Source organism: Lytechinus pictus, chromosome 4 (assembly GCF_037042905.1).
Source record: "Lytechinus pictus isolate F3 Inbred chromosome 4, Lp3.0, whole genome shotgun sequence".
Classification (NCBI taxonomy): domain Eukaryota; kingdom Metazoa; phylum Echinodermata; class Echinoidea; order Temnopleuroida; family Toxopneustidae; genus Lytechinus; species Lytechinus pictus.
This window is the reverse complement of record NC_087248.1, coordinates 16,464,105-16,486,892: the sequence shown is the minus strand read 5'-3', so window position 1 is coordinate 16,486,892 and position 22,788 is coordinate 16,464,105. Positions and strand designations below refer to the sequence as shown.

Sequence of the window (22,788 nt, the reverse complement as noted above, 5' to 3'; positions counted from 1 at the left end):
TAAAGATTCGCTTATTTTTCACAAAATAGTTACATGCACAATTTAGTCACATGCAAATGAGAGAGTCGACGATGTCCCTCACTCACTACTTCTTTTGTTTTTTATTGTTTAAATTATACAATATTTCATTTTTTACATGCTTGATGATAAGGACCATCTTGACTACACCATATAGTATTAAACAATGCTGATTCCACATGTTAATGAAACTTTGTTTCTCAGGGCAATGAGGAGAAAATTAGAATATTTCATATTTCGTATGATAAAATACAAAAGAAATAGTGAGTGAGTGATGTCATCAGTTCCCTCATTTGCATACCGACCGGGATGTGCATGTAACTGTTTTCTGAAATGAAGCAAAACTTAAAAATGTCATAACTCTTTTATTTTACCTCTAATTTTGATGAAATTTTCAGAGTTTTGCTTGTTGGATTTTTCTCTTTTATTGAAATCAACTTTTTGTCGGGGTGGACTTGTCCTTTAAATGGCTACCATTGCATTGTGTACATGGTGTATAAACACACCTGGTTCATGAGGAGAGCATAGAATGTAAGTCCAAACGCCATGATGAACATAAACAAGATAAATCCAAACTTCAGGAATGTTCGTGTGATATCTGCAATTTAAAGAAAATGGAAATATGCATATATTTGTGTTATATATATATATATTTGTGTTATACTTACTTCTATTAATCCACATTGAAATATAGAGGTTTTCGATCATCCACTTAAATACGATGTCATGTAGAGTGTACATTGAACAAATAAGACTATTTTCCTGAAGGGCGCAGCGCGGAAGAAAAATAGTCGATCAAAAGACGTGTGTTTTGGTCTATTGTTTTGGTCTCAGCGTCTCAAGGTGCTATTTTCAGCTTGTGATGTCAGATGTCAGGATTCATCATGTTCATGGCATTTTTGCCTGATTTTGGGACGTCGGCTGGAACTAACTTGGTCACATAACGGGGTTTAGACCAATTATGACGGATATAACATATGTAAGCTATCGGATCTTCCTTGTAATTTCGCACGATGGGGTAGGTCTAGTGGTTCAAATGCTCCCAACAAATCTGAATTGCACCCCTTATAACTCTTCTTCTTGTGGCATAATGCATCCCTCTAAATCATGATCATACGGATGATATAACATCCATTATTACCGTATAGGATGTGAATAGGAAATAGGAAAAAGGTATCTTCTACTTTTCTTATTGATTGATTTAGTTCACCTTACAATGTTAAACATAGTGCAAAGTATTCCTATTTCTTTTTCACTTCATATTTCCTTTCTCTTAACCGCTTAGAGGCATTTTGGAATTTGCGGTATGTAAAATGATGATTATTATATTACAATAATCAGTTTTCCTAAAGATGACCTGATGTAAGGGTTTGAAAATGAGAATGAATCTCACATCATGACTAGGTCTATATTAATAGTCGTATTGTTCATTGTATAATGTCAACATTTCAGATTTCGAGTGCAGTGTCATGCAATACTGTACACCGTACGAATATTATCAAAATTATACAACAATATTAACATTATTCATGCACTGTCAAGCAATAACACTTATGTCTTCCAAACGAATGTAGAAGGTAGCGACACCGGCAGTGTTTGTGCTTTGACCAGTGGCTTGCAAAAAAAAATGGGAGAAATGAGGAAAAAGAGGGAGAAAGGAAGGGAAACGTAGTGGGAAAAAATAAATTATTGTTCATTATAAACCTCTCTTTAAGAATGTGGAATAATCCGTTCCTCTGATTGGTCAAAACTGAGGTCATGTAAACGACCATGCCTGCAAAACAAAAAACTAAGGTGGTAACCAAGGGCAACGGGCATAGTTAACAAGATTTCTGCCCGTTGCCCCCTGACCCGCCCCTTGACGACGGGCATAGCAAAATTTGGCTGAGATCCCCATTTGATTGCATGCAAAATGATGCTTTTTGCGGTGATTACGGATACCATAAATATCCGTGCGATTTGATCGACAGTTTTAGACAATTCGCGCATTTACGCACTTATTGCGCAAGTGCGCGCAACGGAGATGACACATCGATGGAACGATGCCAATCTTTGACTTTTGCTTGTTAATTCCTGTTAAAATAACTGGCATTTATTGAAAAGAAAACTAACTTATTAAGGACATAACGGATGTATCAATCATCAAGTCTTGTCGCAGTTCGCTCAAATGCATGCTCGCAAAAGGTGAGTCGGGTGAAAAGATTAGACGGTCACTGCACTTTGTAACATAACGTAAGTTACTCGTTACTAACTTATAACTATAGGTATCACAAACGACAACGTTAGGACATATGATGTAGGACGGGTAGATCTAATGTTAATAATTGTCGTTAGTTAGCTTAGAAGTTATTAGATCTAGATCTAACGTTTGGACGTAGGTTTAGTGGACTAGATCTAACGTTAGATTATACTCTAATGGGGATTTATTTCTGAATTTTAGATCTAGCCTGGACCCTATTCAGAATCAGACCCTATATTTGGTTCCTAAAAATATCTAGGCCTAGGCCTAGTACCTATCGGTATGAACTGCTCGGGAACTGCTTTGATATTCGATTTGGAGACCTAACTTCAGGGTCAGGGTTAAGTAAGGGCCTAGTCCTAGACCTAACGTTAGCTTGGGGCCTAGGCCAGGGATTTTAGATCTAGACCTAGACTAGGCCCTAACGTTAGATCTAATGTTTAATAATTCGGTTCATAAAATATATATGGACTGCTTTTATATTCGAGGCATGGTTGTTTCAATTCGGCTCGCGGGTACCACATCGGCCAGACCATGCCCTCGGGCATAGTCGCGTTGCGGTCCCCTTGAGCCTCTAGAAACAACCATGCCTCTCAAAGCAGTCCATATGTCTATACTATAATGTTATATTATATTATGATTATGTTATGTTATATGTAATAGGAACTTTTTTCATAACCTTACGAAACATAATTTGCCTATGTCTCCATTGTTCATGGTGCTCGTATTGTCTGTTTAACGAGATATATAATCCTGTTGTACTAAAACCTCCCGTTCTCAAGTGAATATGAACCAAATATATTTTTTTCGCACTTCGAGTTATTATTGTTTCATGTAGTGATATATGCTTCTTTTTAATGACTACTTAAAGTGATTGCCCCATTTTAAGGTCTTAATATAAAACATTTCCTGTCCATGCTTACGTTCGCATTAGTTGATTGGTGAGATATGTCTGCTCTTCATGAATTCCTAAAAATCAGTCCTTAAAATCAACCTTTTTCTGATCTGAATATAAAAAATTTTCAGCTCCGCTCGCATCATATGGTTAGTGAAATAATTATACGTATGGTCTTAGTGAATTCCTACAAACATGCCTAGAATGCCCCTCTTCTGGTCTTAATTTCCTAAATTTTCAGCTCGCGCTTCGCGCTCGCAATATTTGATTAGTGAGATGCGTATGATAATCATGATTACAATGACTACAAAAGTGCCTCATGTGTTAAGATGTAATTCTAACGAAATCAGCAAGCTCTTGGCACTCGCATTAGATGACTATGGTAAGATATGTATAGTCTTAATGGATTCCTTAAAAATGTCCTTCAAATATCCCTGTTTGGGTTCAATATATACTAGAATTTCAGCTCGCGCTCGCATCATTTGGTGAGTTAAATACGTATGGTCTTCGTGAATTCCTACAAACAAGCTTAAAATGCCCCTCTTCAGGTTTGAATTTCATAAATTTTCAGCTGGCGCTTCGCTCTCGCAATATTTGATTAGTGAGATGCGTATGTTTATCATGATTACAATTACTATATTATGTATATTTTGGATGAATTTAAGGTTTTTTCAGGGCTTTGCATTAATCGAAATATATCTGAAATTGTGGCACTTGGTTATTATAAAGCACATCCTCCAGACATATACTTTTCCGGATTAAGATTTTCTAATGGCCCATTTAGATAATTGGGAGTATATTTTTCACCTGACTTAAAAGACATATTTGAATTGAATTTTATTCCAAAGCTTAAGAAAATAAAGAATGTTTTAAGAGTATGGAAAATGAGAAATTTAACTCCAATAGGGAAAATAACTATTTTGAAGTAACTCGGCCTTTCACAAATTATATTTCTATTGTCTGTATTACCAAAACCTCCAGAAGATTTTTTGAAAGAATTAGAACATTTAATTTACTCTTTTATTTGGAATGAAGAACCGGATAAAATCAGTCGTCTTACAATTATTGGAGACTATAGTCAAGGTGGATTGAAAATGTTACATTTACTTTCTGTAATTTCTGGCTTGAAAATTGCGTGGGTTAAACGTTATATGAGCACAGAAAATAAAGGAAAATGGATATGTTTTTTTTAACACAACTTGGTCACCTTTGGAGGAGAATTGTTTTGGACATGTAATTTAAAATACGATGATCCCAAAATATTAGAAATAAAAAATAAATTCATTCGAGAAATTTTAATCGCTTGGAGTTATTTAACTTTCTCTCCTAATTTATCTGAATTGAATATAAAGAATCAAGTGTTATGGAATAACTCATTGATTAAAATAGATGGGAAAGTTATATATAAACAACTTTGGCTTAAAAATGGGATCATCAGTATTAAACATTTCATGGATGAACAAAACCATTTTCTCTCACATACGACTTTTTTACAAAAATACAAAATTAGTTGTAATTTTCATGAATATTATTCATTGATTTCTGCAATACCCAATGAATGGAAACATTTTCGTCAACATCTTGTTGAGAGTAGAACAACTCAAGAAGATTTGTTGTATAATTTAAATAATGTTTTTAAGGTATGCAAGTTTATCCATAGAATTTCTGTTGATAAAATCTTAAAGTCCCCTACTTCGCAAACAAAATGGGCATCCATTTTAAATGAACCGGTTAATAATTGGAATAGATTGTATATGATTCCCTTTAAATGCTGTCTTTTAACAAAACTCCGCTACTTTCAATATAAACTTTTCAATCGGATAATGGGGGTGAACAAACATCTTTACGATATTGGCTTGTCTGAATCTAATTTATGTACATTTTGTTCTTCGTCTGTTGAAAGCATTTCACATCTGTTTTGGGACTGCCCTGTAACTCAACAATTCATTCAAAACTTCCAAACCTCTTATTTGAACAATGACGTGTATTTGAATAAGAATTTATTTTTGTTTGGTTGCCCTGACGCTCAATACTCTACTGTAAACCGTTATATTCTTTACGCTAAATATTTTATTTTTTCGACACGTTGTAAGGGAGATCGGTTGTGTTTTAGTTCGTTTAAGAACGTATTGAAACGCTATTGTGAAATTGAAAGGGTTCCCAGTCAAAAACGTCATAATTTTGTTTTATCTATAGATAATAGTACGCCTGTACAGTTGTTGTAAATATGTTCGCTTCATGATTTTTCTGTAAATTGAATTGCTTTCGTGTTTGATTTTGAATAAAGTCTTTCTATGAAAGAAAAAAAATGATTACAATTACTACAAGTGCATCATGTGTTTAGATATAATTCTAATCAGCAAGTACTTGGTACTCGCAATAGATGACTATGGTGAGATATGTATACTCTAAAGGGATTCCTAAAATATAAACCTTAAAATGTCCCTGTTTGGGGTCAATGTATACACAAATTTAAGCTCGCGCTTCGCGCTCGCATTGTTTATTTAGATAGTATATATCATGATTTAAAATATTTGCTTATAATGTCCATTTTTAGGCCTGAATATCGAAAATTTTCAGCTCGCGCTTTGCGCTCGCATTATTTGATCAGTAAGATACATATTTTTCTAATGGCGCTGTCGTTAAAATATCTCTATTAGGTCAGTATACCTGGCAATTGAGCGCGCAAATAAGTGACTAGAATTTTTCCTGGTGCCTCCCCCCAACGCCGTGACCCACGGTACGCCACTGGCTTTGACCATGTTGAATTCTGCATTCGTTGTCTTTTACCTAAAAACATGATGACGTATATTCCTAGTAGTGACGACCTCCTCATGAAAAGAACACAATTCATCCAAGCAAGGAATCCAGAACAGGCCCCTAGAGACCACTTCCAGGACTGATAAAAGAAGATATTTCAAGAGGAAAGAAAGCCAAAATATTAGTGACCATCTAAATTCATAAGCATGCCATGATTACATATTGTATTTGCACCCTAATTCTTATTTCCTAATGCATTTCCTCATACGGATTTACACAATGCCAAGATTGGTAATCTGTTGTGGTGAAAAAAAAAAATGACTTTGACAAAAGCAAAACAAATTAAAGAACAAGTGTTAATAATTTTATGAAATACTGAACGTGGAATGAGGATGATTTGTTTTGAGCAGCTTCAAGGGAATCCGGAAGTAGGATTCACAATTTTAGGAACGTTCTGATAATATTAGCTTGTGTTCAGCAGTTGTTCATTTCACGTCGGACTGATCAATAGCGTTCGGTTGCCTGTTTTTCTTTATTTGGAACAATATCACCACAGTTGTTCCTTTGACTGGTGGCCAATAACAATGTCAATTCTTGTCAATCGACTTATACTTTTACCTGTATGTAACGACCATAGAAGGCGTAATCAACATGACCTTTTGGCAAAGTGAATAGGATAGAAGCGATGTATAAGAAGAGCTCCAAATAGTTGTTTGGACTCTTGAAATAGTTCAATCTGTGTACTGCCATTTGTATAACCTGCAAATAAAGATGAATTTGGTGAACTGGAATTGATCGCACGGTGTCAACATGGTCAATATGGGTTTTACGATTAACGCCGTATATTTTGAGAAGGTGGCTCAGAGAACACTGCTATAATTTAGTCGAAAAGTCTTACGATATAGGACTACCTTAACGCATGTGCGAGAACACTACTATATCTTACCTCGATCATGTCGATAGTTTTCACAATCTTCAGAAAAGGTAACATTCGTCCGGGGAGTGAGCGGCACCATTTTGTATAGAACAGCCAAGTGTAAATTTATAGTGTAGGTAATATTCCCTGGAGAAATTATGTTATATGTTACCAGTGCAAATTTTCAACTCAAACCGTAAACTACAAATGTAGAGAGAAGATCGCATAAACTTGTCATATTTTCTATCTAATAATTGTACAAGTCTTTACATTTTTAATGATCATGTTATATGATTTTTCTTACTACTACAAGGAAAAGATGTCATTAAGCGAATTCGAAAGGCGAATCAAAGATCGGCTGATTAGCTTTGGAACAGTCTACCAACCTTCTTAAAGACTATCATGCTTGGAACATTTAGAAGCTTTTGACTGACCGCCCATTTATTATGTTAATGAAATCTGACTGTTGTTATTGCTCAACTTGTCTCTTTTAAATGTTATCACAGTTGAGTTGTGTGACAAACATTCACGTCTAGTGGAGCGAAATTGTAAAGCGCTGTTATCTCAAGGAAAAGGTGCTATAACGGAATACGCACTATGGACTTGGTACGTAGGATTGGATTGGATGAAGCAAATGCCACATGGCCTACGACCTAGGCTTCAGAGAGAAGAAGTAAAGGCAGACCGATGAGAGATGGATGAATCTCAGAGTTAGGAGAAAGGAAGATTTGAGAGAGACTAGGTAGCAAGAGAGGGAATTGAGGAGTTGCCGTTATACTTGCTCACCTCTCGAAATAAGTTCAACACAGAGAGGGCAGTAATGACGATGTATCCAAATGTGCTGAAGAAACGCAGTTTCAAATGCGACGCCGTATCCACCCACCGCTTGCGTCCGTCTGCATGCCAGATGATATGATCGGGGTCCTCGAGGCTCATGTTGACTCCCTGAACGTAGTAGTTTGGTGGCATGACGACGATGAATCCGGTCAGCATGAAGAGGAAGAGGAGGTAGATGACGAGGGAAGATATGAAGGCGTACCGACCAACCGAGACCCACTTGTGATGCAGGAAGGTGGTAACAACAGGATGGTCCAGAAGGGTCTCCCGTTGAAGGCTTGTCTGAAAGACAAGGAGTAGAAGAAGACAGTATCTTTAGTATTGTCGTGATTATTTGATTCTAATTGATAAGTAACTCAAGAGATCTGGTTGACACCACGTTTATAAAGGAGCCCCTATGACATGTATACCGTAGTTGTTCACCCACATGACAGTTAAGAGAAAACGAGAAAAACATCGCATCTATAATAGAATATGAAATGGATGGTTTGGTCTCTCAAACTTGAACATTATATTTTCGGCCTGGTCGACCTGGCTCACTGGAAAGGGCAAGGTAATCAGGAACAATCTGTGTTGATCAGGTTGAACGAAAACGCTCTGAATTCCTCCACTGTATACTTGAAGATATTGGACATGTTAAAATACCCCAGAAGGTTTACAGAGCGAAAGAGACGTTGATCGACTGATCAAGGGTCTGGAAATCATGGTGTACCGGACCCGATTTCCCTGGCGGGCAAGACCGACCAGACAAAAAAAATGAGTTGATAATTCTGAAATTGGGAACAACGCACATGATATCTGGGGCCCGTTGCACAAAGAATTGTGTGAAAACAACGCTTTCAAGACCACAAGACCTAAATGCGCACTCCTTTTTGGTGGAAAATCAAGATACGATTCAGCTTGGAGTTGCATTTGATTACGCCTATATCTGCTACCGGCCTTGGATCCCTTACCATGATCTGAAGAGGATGGTTCAAGAATCGTTCTCGAGTGTCTGAGATGTAAGGCCAGGCACTTCGTTTTAAACGTCCTTTGAGATCAAACTGAGATTTCTCCCTTTTAGACGATTGAGAACCCCGCATTGTCGATAGTCTCTGATAGACCTTGTTGAGTATGCCTCCATGTTTACCGCCGTCTTCTAAAAAGGAGATTGATTGGGATGATATGGTGGATTGTGCCTTAGTTTGGAGTGATTGAATTTTTAGCTACATGTATTAATATTTCACCGTTGTGCTATAAATTGCCTCAGAGATGAACAACAAATTGAATAAAGGCAATGATGATAACAATCAGAGGCTTGTTTCATATTCATAACATTTACAACAGTATGCCTTTATGGCAGATTTGACAATTTGGTAACTGCCATGGTAACAAGGCTCAGTAGCCAACCTTAAGGCGCTCGTGATAACTACCATAATGGCAAATGTACCACAACCGTAAGTCCCTTGGTTAATCAGTAGACTTCATGGTTTCCAGGTAGATCATGATACTTTAATAGTTTTCTGTAATCTTCCACTAGGTTAACGTACAATGGTCGAATCACAGATCGCTCATATGTGGTTCATTAACAAAACTAGAATTTGATTGTGCAATATAAAAAAATCGAACCAATGTGCGGGAAATCTGCTAAACTAGAAATATTGTGGAATTGCTGCGGGTATTCTTGATCATCAGGGTACGTTTAAAGGCTTCTGTTTGCATTGCTAGAAGCGGCAACGTGGTTTCTTATGCGTCAGGGTTCGTCATACAAGAACGAAAATGACGTTTCACTCAGGATGACCTGCATGACGTCGCAAACTTAATTGTTTATAAATGTGACAAGTCACAAATGATATCTCACCGGGTTGTCGGATCCATGGTGAGAAAGTATCCTCAAGGAATTCATAGTAGAACTCTACCGTCACATTCTTGCTTGGTTTAGAAGAGTGGGCTCCCCCTGTCAGAGTTATACAACGATCTAGGACTAGTTTCCCGACATCTGGATAACAGAAATATTGAAGAAAAAAATTGGTCCAAAGAGCTTTGTTACAGCTAATATTAATAATTCATCTTTCATGTCTTTCTTTCCTTTCTTCTCCTTTTCATCGTCGCCATTATGATATTCTTCTTCTTCTCCTTCTTTTACTATTTTGGTTCTTTGAGAACCAACCCAAAGTTTAATTTCGGAATATTGCAAAATTTCTTGACATTACGCCACTACCGGCCCTGATTACGACAAAATCAAATCGTTTTTTTTTCTTTTACTTTTCAATAAATCGTCTGACTATGATATGAAAACCAGTGCAACAATTAGAGTATGTAGCAAGGTTGGAAAGCATGCTGATAAATACCAGGCATTGATTGGATGAGCTTTCTCATGGGTGTGGTCCTGTAGTTAGTATCATCATCCAGACTCGAGACACACATCAAATCTCGCCACTTTGAATGGCGAAGGATCAACTTCGCTACATCCCTTGAAGATACGAAAGGAAAGTATTTATGAAGTATACAATGCTTCGAGAGTGACAAAATGATAATAGAATTTCCTTTTCATATTTGACAAATGAAAAATTCACCAACTATACTTTAAAGTTACCTGCAAAAATGACAAAATTAATTTTTACACCTCAATACCACCCGAGTCTGATAGTAATATTCATCTTTAAAAACTAAAGCTTGTCCATACACCATATGCATGATATGAGGCCGGAATTCCCGGTCAAAAAGTATATCTAGTACTGGGCTACTGGCGCTACATGGGGAAGGGGGGGGGGGGGACAAAATGGGAGAGGTCTGGGTCGTTAAACCTTATCATACCCCAAAATTAAATTGATCAAAATATGACGTCATTGTTAGACCGCCTTGCCCCGCCCCCTCATCAAAATTTCTTGGCACCGCCCCTGGATTTCAAACATACTCGAATCCGTTGTCGATTGCATGATCGAGGCACGTCCGTCCATCCTCATCACAGACCACGGCATTGGCTTTGTTTGCGATGGGGTCGTCATCTTGACCAAAGAGAAGTATCTCGACCATCTCAATCTGACCATTCATACAGGCATGGTGAAGCGGGGTCATCTGATGATTAAAGGCGGGAAAAATTAGAAAAAAAAACACAAATCTAATCAAGTCATTGTAGAAGAGCGTTGCATGCCAGTGGTGCTCCTGGCAGAAGGGACAACAATATCTTACTATAACCCTTGCTCTAAAAAATAAAAGACAAGGCCCCAAAAAGGCAAAAGAAAAAAGGGGCACTCTGTTGGACAGAGTGCCCTTTTTTCTTTTCCCTTTTTCTGCCCCCGGCACGTATACGGACGTGCTCAACAATTATGAAGTGGAGATGTCTTATGTATAACAAAGTGTTATTTCAGGTATTAATCAAAGAGATCTCATTCTTAATATAGGGATAATTTCAAAACATTTCAACACACCCACACTGTACACACGCACCCATCGACCAGCTAGGAGTTCAACTCCCTGCATCACACACATCCATTATTGCATGTTAATGCACAACCATGCCATACATGATCACACGACAAAGTCGAAAGAAACAACAATGTGAGAGAGACGGAAAGAATGAGAGCGTGGGTGTGAGTGGGTGTGTGTGCGCGCGTGGGGAGGGTGTGTGTGTGAGAGAGGGGTAGAGGTAGAGGGGTATACATACACACACATGCACACACACCCATATATATATATATATATATATATACATACATATTTATACACACAGACAGAGGAGGAGTTCTATCATAGGCCTAAGAGAATCAAAGTAAGATCTCTTAACTAAATAGTTCTTCAACTTTCAATCTTAGCTGAAAAAATACACCTACAACACGACCCCCCACCCGCACCCAGAAATTGAATGTGATGATGGGGCTCACCTCACACCGATCCCTCTCGTCTATGTGTGCATGATATTGTAGTAGAATACCAACTGCTCTTATCCAGCCGTTCCCTGCAGCCAGATGCAGGGGAGTACGTTCGCCATCTTCCCGCCCATTTCTTGACGAAAAACAACAAAAAACATTATAAAAAATTACTGCATAAGAAAATATATGTTCCTTTGTTTTATTACAAAATTGTATCGTTCTTTTTCTATTGCATTTGTGTGGCACCAAAGAAACAGATGCCTACTTAAGTATTAAGAAACGAAATTAATACACTTGATCCATCCGCTTTTTGGATAGAAAGCAGGGTACTTTTTAAATTCAGTGGAAGAATGCTTCGGGGAGTTACTACCTCTCCCTAACTGCAATGAATGCATTGGGGGCAATGTTGTGATATTAATACGTCGTTAATTATGATTACCAAAATAATCATTAGGGCGTCATTATGTGAGGCGAGCAGTTCCTCCATATGTCTTGGAATATAAATTACAAAAAATCGACTTTTTAATGAAAATAATCATGATAATTAGAATGATGGGAATACTATACTTTTCTTAAAATGATGTGAATGATGATAAATTCATCTAACAGATAAAATCACTTCATTTTCCTTTTCTTTTTTTCTTTTAAGAAAAGGACATTACTGGGAGTTTATATCACACGACAATTATGGAGAAGCTGCTTATCTGTGACGTCACAAAAATAAGAACAAAAAAAAAAAACATTCCATTATTCTTGCACGGATTTACATCAAACCTTCACCGATAATTCCATTTTTACTGTTCATGTCAAAAATTAACTTATCGTCAGCGTGAACTTCCTCTTTAACCAAATATCCGTAGTTTTACTAACTTGGCATTGACATTAGCCCTTGCTTTGATGAGCTCAAGCATGATGACGGTATCGCCGACCTCTGCGGCGAAGTGTAAGGGTGTGTTCCCACCGGAATCCGTGTGGTGTACTACTGTCTGGTGGGACCAGTTCAGGAGGACCATCACCAATCTAAGAATGGTAGGAATCATGATCATCATGGCTGGAATCGTGGTTAGTATAATTGGAATAATGATCAAGATCAAAAGCCTTTGAAATAAAATCAAATTATTTTGTCTGATAACTGTTTATATTCTGCTTTAAAAGGGTATTTAGTTCCCCCTCGAAATATCAACTCTTATAAACGTTTTTCCTTTTCTTCCTTATAAGAGCACTTTTGGTTTCAAATACTTTTGATAAGCTCCTGCGTCAAACCGAAACAAAAGTCATCCCTAATCAATTGTGTGTGTGTTTTTGATAATTTCCATCAACATAAATAAATAAATAAATGAATGGATAAATGAATAAATAAATAAATAGATAAATAAATAAATGAATAAATAAATAAATAAATGAATGAATGAATGAATAAATAAATAAATAGGGAAAGTATGATTACTCGTTAATCTTCAAAAGTCGTCAGTGATTGATTTGATTATATATTTTTAAGGAGTATTCTATAACTTAAGGTGAAGTGAGCATAATTTTTTGCTAAGATTACTGGAAAATCTCCTGAACTATATAATTCATCATATAAGCTTTTAACAACATATTAATATTAAAGGGCACGACCTGTCAAATACTGGCATATTAGTCAGTCTCTTACATTAATCGTATATTAATTCCGTTTCATGAAGATAATTAAAGCAAGCTGATTGCCTTGCATTCAAGATACAAAAGCTCAACAAATGAAATATATATTTTATGTACTTTTGATAAGAAGGTGAATGTCCGTTCATCTCAGGTACGAAACTTTTGAGAAATTCTTACTCTTTGTGTCTGTTTTTGACAGCATCCATTATGAAGTCCATGATATCCACATCAGAGAGTGTAGGGAATCGTATGTCACTATCCAAAATCTGTGGTGATAACATGTTAAAAAATTATCCCCCAATTTACGTTTTCTTCCTCAATTCATATTCAAATCTGTACAAAATTATGAAAACATTAAATTAGCGACCCTTTCCCTCTGAAAAAATTAATGAATTAAAGAGAAATGAATAGACAAATATCTAGATGAAAGAATAAATCTAATACGTTATGCGCCTTCAAAATTCGAAATAATTTACATCACAGGCGGAGTCAGGGGGTGAAGCAGCCGCGCAACCCTATGGCGGCGCAACAAATGGGAAAGGGGGGGGGGCAGAAAAAGAGTAGAAGAAAAGAGTTAGCAAGAAGAAAAGGAAAAAGGAAGAAGGAAGAAAATAGTTACACGAGAACTATTCACGAGAACTACACACCTATTCCCTTGATAGTTACAAAAAGTGCTAAAAACTTTCAGGTCGGAATAGCATAGCAATAATTTCCCATGGATTTTTATTTTGATTATTTTTTTGACAATGGTACGTACCTTGCTGAGACTAGCTGCCTTATTGTTTGCTGCTGCCCATCTATGAATTTCCGCTCCTACATCATGGTGTTTTTTACTCGAAGATACCATACAGACCAGGAGTACGAGAAGGGCATCGAAACTGTCGTGGTTAATCGCCACTTGCAGCGGGGTGAGATAGGTGGAGTCGTGGATTGTTATTTCAGCACCACTAGTGATGTTATAATGATGATGATTATAATTATTATTATCATAATTATTATTCTAATCACTGGTGGATCGAAGGGGAGCACAGCCGACCCGTGCCCCCCCCCCCTTTGAGAGGTACAATTGAACTTTGTAATGTAAATATGCCATTAAAACACAAGTGTGCCACCACCCTTTTGAAATTGAGGCCCCTATTTTTTGCTTGTCATTGTTTTTTTGGTGGACGAAATATCCTTAATTTTGGAGTGAACATTTTTCTTATCATTATTGTTGTTGTTGTTTTAACTACTACTACTACTACTACTACTACTACTTCTATTGCTACAACAACTACGAGTGTGAATGAATGGAAATGCCTTTTTCGTCTTTGTCAATTTCTTATATCATGTAGGCTTCTATGCACAATGCTAATTTTATTGAAATTGCTTTCGTAAAAGCATACATACGAATCTATTATAAACATTTCGCTGGGCCCATCTCTGTCAAATAGACATATTTATTTTAACAAAACAAATGCAAAAAAGTTCCTTTATACTTGGATAGAAGGTAATATTAACAGAATCATTTCAGATGTCAAGGACGGTGTCACTTTGTTCCTTATAAATTAATGAATAATGACTAATAATTGTCAAAATATTAAGTTGGTATTTTCTCACTTTTCAAAGAGAAATCTTGCAACCTCGGGCCTATTTTGGTGACAGGCAAGATGAAGTGCTGTCTGTCTGTCCCTGTTCTCACGGTTCATCGACGCACCTCGGCAGACGAGGTCCTTGACGATGTCGAGATGACCCGCCGAGCTCGCCACGTGGAGGAGAGTGTTTCGGTGATGATCGACGCTCCTTACCAGGTCTTCTGAGAGTCGGTGAGATCAAGACAAAGAGGCAAAAGGTAAGGCAGAAAGAGAGAAGAGGGAGAGAGGGGAAGAAGGCAGACAGAGTGAGAGAGACAGAGACAAACATAGAGACAAATATAGACAGAAATAAGAAAGTGAGAGGGGATGGGGAGGAAGAGGGAGAGATGAAGGGGTGGGTGCAATTCAATATTGATTTCTATGCATTATTATTGTTATTTGTTTGGCGTCACCTCTGCCGGGGGGGGGGGCGAAGAGCGAACTGAATCACTTTGACCCGCAGGTCTCTCCTTCCGATATAACTGATCATGATTGGCGGAGTGCAGGTGGACCACTATACCATGTATATACACCGGGGTTTCCCCCTACTCTTATACGAAGACTAGAGTGCAGTTATGTTTACTATTTGAAGTGTTCATCAAAATGAAAATCGAGGTATGTCAACATTAAGGTAAATTCGAATGAAAGTCATCAAAGAAAGAATTGCTCTGATTTAATAACCCCACGATCGATTTACATAGCAATTTCCAATATTGGACTGTTGAAAGTGACATGCCCTAGTGGTCGAAGGCGCCTGATAACGCCATGGAAGTCCAAGGTTCGATCTCTGGCACGGTCCTTGACCAAAGCATTTTATCTTTTATCAAATATATGAAAATGCTATAAGCAATGTACATACAACATGCTTTTGTGTTTATTATCTTTGTCTAGAATAGGATCTTCTGCAATAAAAATTAGCACAAAATCAACATACTTAAAACCACGACTTGTGTTTTTGCAGCAAAGTGCACGTTTCCCTTCAATAACAGTATTATTATTGAACAAATCATTAGATATAAATTTCACCCTTTCGTGATGAGCTTAAAACACTTTAAGGAAAAAACAAATTTAAATTTGGATGAATATTCATCAATGAGAACATAATTATTAATAGCTTATATCTTTGATTCTGTGGCGTCAGTTACGAACCATGTATCATAAATTGTATTAATTGTTGATTCCAAGAATCATAATGACTCAACTATTTTTATAGAGACTCGATGATGAAATAATGGGGGCTATTATACTCAATACACATGTAAAATTATGGGGGGGGGGGTTAGATGAGTTCCTGGTACACAAGTCCATGGAGAGCAGTTCGTATGCGAACGTGCGTCAATTTTTAAGGATTTTCTTTAAAAATGACATTATTTCCCGAGTCTATGATCACGTTAGGGCAACGTTTTTTTTTCTTCAAATTTATAAAGAAGGCACATTTTCTATTCCAGGGAGAGCAGTTTGTTTGCGTGTGTGTGTCTATTTTCAATGATTTTCTTCAAAATGATATTGACATATTTTTGAGGTTCTACAGTAATGTTCTACAGTAATCAATTTCACGTGAGGGCAAAGTTTCTATTTGAAATTGATAAAGTACGCAAATTTCTATTTCAGAAATGGGGACTATTGGGGACTTTTGGGGCACTTGCAATCTGATGTATGAGCAGTCTTTGGGTTTTCTGAAACTCAATTTATCAATACTGACACCAATGACACACATGAAGAGGAAAATAGAATTTTCATAGAAAATAAAATACGTTTAGATTCCAGATAAACAACAAATTAAAAGATACGTGTTAAAGTTCATGCAAATAAAATGAAAGGGATGAGGCACACTTCAACGACTCGAAAGTTTGTCAAAAGTAAATTTGCCATTTCGCCCCAGGCCTTTGTCTGCCTTTGCATTCATGAAGCCTATTTGGGAGAATGGGTTCTGGTTCAAAATTCCTATATCTTTTTATCCTTGGAAAATAACTTTGCCAACTTTACCTATTTTACGTGTTTAGGATAATACGTGCTGATGAAATCTGTTTTGTTTGTTTATTGGTGGCTATATTTCTCCCTGAATATAATAATTTGTTATCTCAGTTCTCATAATTTTAACGTACATATCAATCACGTATTGGGCTATACGTGTTTAGGATGATACATGTTTATAAAATCTATTTTGTTTGCATGTTTACTGGTGGCTATATTTCTATTTCCATGAATTTATCATTCGTCATCTTCTCATAATTTCAATGTACGTATCAATCATGTACTGGGCTTTACGTGTTTATATATGATAACGTGCTTATTAAATCTGTTTTTGGTTTGCTTCTTTATTTGTGGCAATATTCATATTTCCACGAATACACATATCATTCGTTATCTCCTCACAAAACATGTATTGGGCTTTAGGCTTCGTAGTCATTCTATACTTTTATTCTATTACATAACGTTTGTCCAAGTCTTCAGAGGGTTAGCATATTTTTAAGGTACTATAGGCAGTGAGACCACACAAAAGAAATTCAGAGTAATTTAAAATTCAAATGAGGTATGGGACCCTATTATGAATAGACCAGAGTACAGTAGTAGGTCATCTTTTCCTGTTTGCTTCACGGCAGTGTTGTCCATATGTACAGTGTTACACCTACCGCCCATTCACACGGTACCAAAATCGTAGTTTGAATGATGTTTCCAGTGAAAAATAACTCTAATGACGAATTTTTAGTACGTGTGAAACTGAACTAGAATCACGAACGCTAATCACAATCACGAATTCAAATTCTACTCCGGAGATGAATTCCAGTCAAGTTTCACTCAAATTGCGGTACGAATTTTACGTCTGAAAGGATTGACCTCCAAAACATCTTTTGAGGGGCGGAGCTTACGTGACCTTTCAAGCATTTCCGTAGATAATACAATTGTCATGCACTCATCGTAGTTTCTTTTTTGCGATGTAGTTCTCTGATTGGGCTTGATTGACAAGTCACAAGGACACAATACCGCCTTCGCTCAGGAATTTGAATCAAAATCACAGTTTTCGAGTGAACGTGTGAATGGTAATGATTCTAAAGGCGAATTGCAATCATCATCACAATGATGACTCAAGATTCTCGTGTGAAAAGGCCCCTATATAGTTAACACTGTTACGATTTACGCCACGATTCAAAAGGCGTATTTGATCGTAGGGTATATCGTAGTGATCTTATTAGATCGTATCAGATCAGCCGAGGCAGCCGCATTGATCGTAGGAAAATATTGAATGGTTCAAAAATTTTCGCGATCAGTTACGAAAGACCAATCGTGGCTTTCGTAAAGAATCACATGAGAGTGGGAATTCGAAGTGTCAACGATGGCATAGCAGAGTGTTACTGCAACCACTATCAGCCCGCCGGAGCAGGGGTACCAATCCGACATAGCAGCACAGCTGAAGCAACGGCCTCGCTAAATTGAAATCTATACCTTCATGTGTGGTTGTATAACTGCATTTTGTTCATATCAAAATATAAAGTCAGACATGTATGTCGAGACAAATGCACACACATTGTTTGCCTATCAGGTTCTTAGTGTATAAAGGATCATTATCGCCTTCTGGTTTCAGCTGGAACTCTTCTTTCTGACTTGAAAAGAGTGTGTCCTTCATGAGTTGTATTACATAAAATCGTTATATAATTTCAAATTAAAATCAAAATTTCAAATTTCAAATTCACAAACAAGATACAATCGAGACCAAATCTATCGAATGATTCCATTATAATAAAGTGAAATAATAATGAAACTTGCAAAACTTGGACAAAATAACCATAATAACAAATGCATGAGGTAAGGAATGGGATGTGGGGGAGTAACAAACAGCCAATAGACCTGTCTAGACTTCTCCCTGATTAACATTCATTACTGAAAATTAGTCGGGTCAATATACGACCAAAAATACCCCAACCCCAAACATATTGCAACAAACAGCTTTTCAATGGTTTGCGGTACCTTACGAATAACATACTAAAAATCTACCAAAATCCGCATCCGAAAAAGTGCTCATTTTCAAGATGGCGTCTAATATTGCCGCCACTGGAAAATGAACAAAATACACTTATTATCATATTTTGGTGCATATTCCAAGGTCTAAGGCCGATTTTTTGATACAGGTAAGAGTGAACAGAAACACTCCAGGGTACCTGGAAAATCCAAGATGGCGTCCAAAATGGCTGCCGTGGCCTAAAATTAATCTGATCTGTTGCAATATGTCTGGGGTCAACCCCTATATTGACCCGACTAATTCCATTTTTTTAGATTGCAAGAAACAACAAAAAAGAACAAAACAAAAACGGAAACGTAAAAACATAGAAAAATAAATATATAAGTAAATAAATACAGAAATAAATGAAATGGTAATGATAATGACATCACTACGTCCACTACTACTTACTACTACTAGTCTACTACTACTATACTCACTAGCGTACCTAGGGGGGGGGGGCAGGGGGCAGACTGCCCCCCTGACGAGTCACAACCCATGCAAGGGACATATCCCTGCCCCCCATGACGAGTTACAACTGATCCCTAACGAGCCACAAGTGGACCCCTCCGTTGAACTTTGGAAAATCCTAGGTACGCCACCGACTATACTACTACTACTACTATTTTTTACTGCTATTTCTACCACTACTACGGATTTCTACGGCATTACCTGTTCCACAAGCCACCAATGCATCGACCACTTCGATGTGGCCTCTCTGAACAGCAATATGAAGAGGGTTTGTTTTCTTGCCGTTCTGTTCCGCGACCACGGTCGATATACCCCGTTTCCCGACGTCGTCTATCAGTTCATTCAGCTTCCCGACATCGCCCTCTTTGGCGATTGTAAGTAATTCATATAGATGGTTCGAAGAAGAGGTCTGCTTCTCATTCTGAAAGTTATATAACCATGAAGAGATATTCTTAATTCTATAGCTAAAAGACACCGTCACACCTAGACATCTTAGCCAGCTTGTGTGTGCGTATGTGTGTGTCCAGGAGGGTGTGTGTGTGTGTGAGGGTGTGTGTGTGTGTGTGTGCTCGTGTGTGTTTTAGTTTTTAAAGATGTGTGTAAATCAGATATGATTACTCCAGTTACGTCTGTGACCTGCCTTTAACGTCACCATCTGGTAGACGTGACCAGGGCTCGAACCTCGAACCCCTGAATCAATGTGTAACTTCCGCACGCAGATTGGATTACAGGCGCACGCAACAACGCCCAGTTGTAAGCCGTCGTACTCGACACGTGACCGGCCGTTTTCTCAATTTTATTGATATCAACCATTCATTGCTTAATATCAAGAAATGGGGAGGCTTGCTGTAGCCTACATACGTCGGCATACCCTGACTAAAATGTTAAGGTGTAACAGTCCCTTTAGGCCTAACTGTAGTCATTTAACAATCATCAGCATTATTCGTCATTTTGTCCTCCTAATCTTCTAATAGGCCTGTTTACAAAGCTATTCAAACTAGTTTCTAAAGCCTAAGAATCAGGACATTCCATTGACAAATAATTGCCAATCAATGAACTAAAATGATTATCTGGAATTCAGACTTCAGTCATTAGAAAGTTTATATACACTGCAAAGTGAATCACGTCTCGAGAGTTTATTTTGGCCTATAATCGTGATCAATTGGTACGGAGGATTCAATAACAGAATATATGTATTGAAAATGTCCCTCAAATGACAAAGAAAAAACCTGGGAGGTCTTTATCTAAAATTGGATTCAGAGCTGAAAAAATGCAAAATTATGTAGTTTTTATTAAAAGACCAGTGGCGTAACTTACAATAAGTTGCGAGAGAGCGAAGCAATCGAGCGAAAATTCGAAATTTTTATTACAAAAATCCAACTACGTCATAGATTTTGACATAATATACAGAAAATAGCATCATATTTCACCCTTCTCTCTTTTCGTTTCTTTCCTCTTTTCTCTTCGTCTTTATTTTTTTTTGGGGGAAGCTCCTCAACCCCCCTACCTATCTGTATGCCACTGCCAGAGTCAAGTACTAAAATGTTGTGTGTGTTTTTTAGTTCACCAATTTTCGACAAAGACTTCTTTGTTGTTCTTTGTCATTTGACAAAACATTTTCTGTTTTTTAATCCTCCTTAGGTTGATGAGCGAAAACTTCCTAACCTGCATCATGCACGGAAATAACGTCTGCTGCAGTGAGCGTCGATATAAGGCATTCAATAACATTATTCGACATTTTAAACAATTTTTTTCTTCTCATTATCCAATATGTATATTTCATTGTTCAGCATGGCTATTCATCATGTCCCTCTATAGATTCTTACTAATCTTTATTTGTCAGTTCTTGGATACATAAAAAAGTGTGTCATTTTAGTATTCCCATATATCTAGCAGATAATCATTAACATGATTATGGCCCATAAAAGTTGCAAGACTGAACTCAGAAATATGTTCTGACAGGGCTATGTTTGTGCGTTAACCATATAATGATTTGGGTTCAAACGTAATTATGCTGTATGGAATAACAATTATGAACTTTTGATGACACTTGTCTGAAAAGCAATCTTTCTCTCTTTCTATATATATTTGGATAAATCATAAGGTTCTTAACAATGGTAGTGGACCGATTAATTGAATGCAATCATGATAATAGCAGTGGATATGATAAAGATTGTGCTGATTTATGATAATGGGTGACACATGGTAGAGCGTCCGTCTCACAACCGGGAGGTCGGGGGTTCAAACCCCGGCCGCGTCAGACCAAAAGACGTTAAAAGATGGGAGTTGCTGCTACCCTGTTTGGCGTTCAACGATTAAAGGGATAAAGCCTCGTCGATCTGGCGCTGCACAGCGGCTGCCGGGCCCACGATCAATTGGGCAAAGCACATTTTCGGAGCATTTCATTTCATGTCTATTTCGAACAATAAATTATGGATTTATCATTTATTTATCATCATATGAGAGGGACAGAGAGAGAGAAATAGAGGAAGAGAGAGGGAGTTGGGCATCAATTCAGGGGGACAGGGGGGCACGACCCCCAAAATAGATAAAGGATGGAGGACACAATTATAGTACATGCCCCTTCCCTCCATTTTTTTTTGTAGAATGGGATTGACTGCGAAATTTATCGCAATAAATAATTGTGCTCGAAATTTTCAGGTGGTTTTTGCTGATCGCCTCTCATTCAGGATCGTTTGTTTTAGCAGCCACTCTTATTTTGTCAACTGGCAACTATATTCATTATATCGATTATCATTATCGGTAACAAGATGTGGAGGTGCCGTGGCCGAGTGGTCTAAGGCGCCTGGCTATACATGGAAAGTCCGGGGTTCGATATGGTCGAGTGGTCTAAGGCGCCTGGCTATACATGGCACCTATGCCCGTGAGCAAGGCATTTAATCTACAATGCTCTTTTATCCTGCTTTCAAATAAATGGAAATGCTTTATGCATTATTGGTATCTAGGTGTGAACTATTAAAAAAAAAAAAAAAAAAAAAAAAAAGACTGACCAATAGAAATATCTATCATGTATTATACGAAGGGGGGGGGGGTCCGGTTGATTTCGCAAAGCATGCGAATCTGACTATCGAGGTGATCGAATATATATCTGCCTGATATTTTAGTCATTAGACATGTATGACTTTGATGAGGAAATAATACTTTTATTCTCTCTCGTTCCACTCGCTCGTATTATGGAAAATGAAACTTGTTTTGAAGGTAAGTGATGCCCCCCCCCCCCCCCGGTAGAAGGCGCTGACCGGCACTCATTTGAAAGAGATAGTTTGATGTAGGTACAGTAAACAGAAAAAGAGAAAAAAAAGAGAGGTAACAAGAGGGGGAGAGGGAGAGAGAGGGGGGTGAAAGAGATGAGGGAAAAAAGGGGTGGAGGTTCAGGAGCTTTACCCTACCCTGGGAAAAAATCATGAAAAGATGTGAGTAGCTGAAAAATATAAATAGATAATAGCAAAACAGCAATGTATTGTACAAATAATGGGGCAGTCTCGCTTCTTATCTCCATTCTATTCAGTAAATTATGATGAAATTACCC

General features: G+C 37.5%; 1 protein-coding gene across 7 annotated transcripts in view; it reads right to left on the bottom strand.

Moving 5' to 3' along the window:
• Window positions 1-22,788, bottom strand: part of LOC129258929 (transient receptor potential cation channel subfamily A member 1 homolog) — a 39,945-nt gene that overhangs the window by 10,711 nt on the left and 6,446 nt on the right. For 2 of the 7 annotated variants that reach the window (XM_064098505.1, XM_064098507.1), the window contains exons 2-15: window positions 19,440-19,659; window positions 14,757-14,952; window positions 13,915-14,104; window positions 13,335-13,423; window positions 12,387-12,536; window positions 11,529-11,649; window positions 10,562-10,722; window positions 9,996-10,117; window positions 9,506-9,643; window positions 8,619-8,803; window positions 7,615-7,947; window positions 6,531-6,671; window positions 5,943-6,051; window positions 525-616 (exon numbers count right to left, since the gene is read on the bottom strand). In XM_064098505.1, the coding sequence (XP_063954575.1) occupies window positions 525-616; window positions 5,943-6,051; window positions 6,531-6,671; window positions 7,615-7,947; window positions 8,619-8,803; window positions 9,506-9,643; window positions 9,996-10,117; window positions 10,562-10,722; window positions 11,529-11,649; window positions 12,387-12,536; window positions 13,335-13,423; window positions 13,915-14,104; window positions 14,757-14,952; window positions 19,440-19,659 (2,247 nt within the window). Of the gene's footprint in view, window positions 1-524; window positions 617-5,942; window positions 6,052-6,530; window positions 6,672-7,614; window positions 7,948-8,618; window positions 8,804-9,505; window positions 9,644-9,995; window positions 10,118-10,561; window positions 10,723-11,528; window positions 11,650-12,386; window positions 12,537-13,334; window positions 13,424-13,914; window positions 14,105-14,756; window positions 14,953-19,439; window positions 19,660-19,865; window positions 20,046-22,788 lie in introns of those variants that run through there. The other 5 variants (XM_064098508.1, XM_054897172.2, XM_064098509.1 and 2 more) reach the window with 5 other exon arrangements.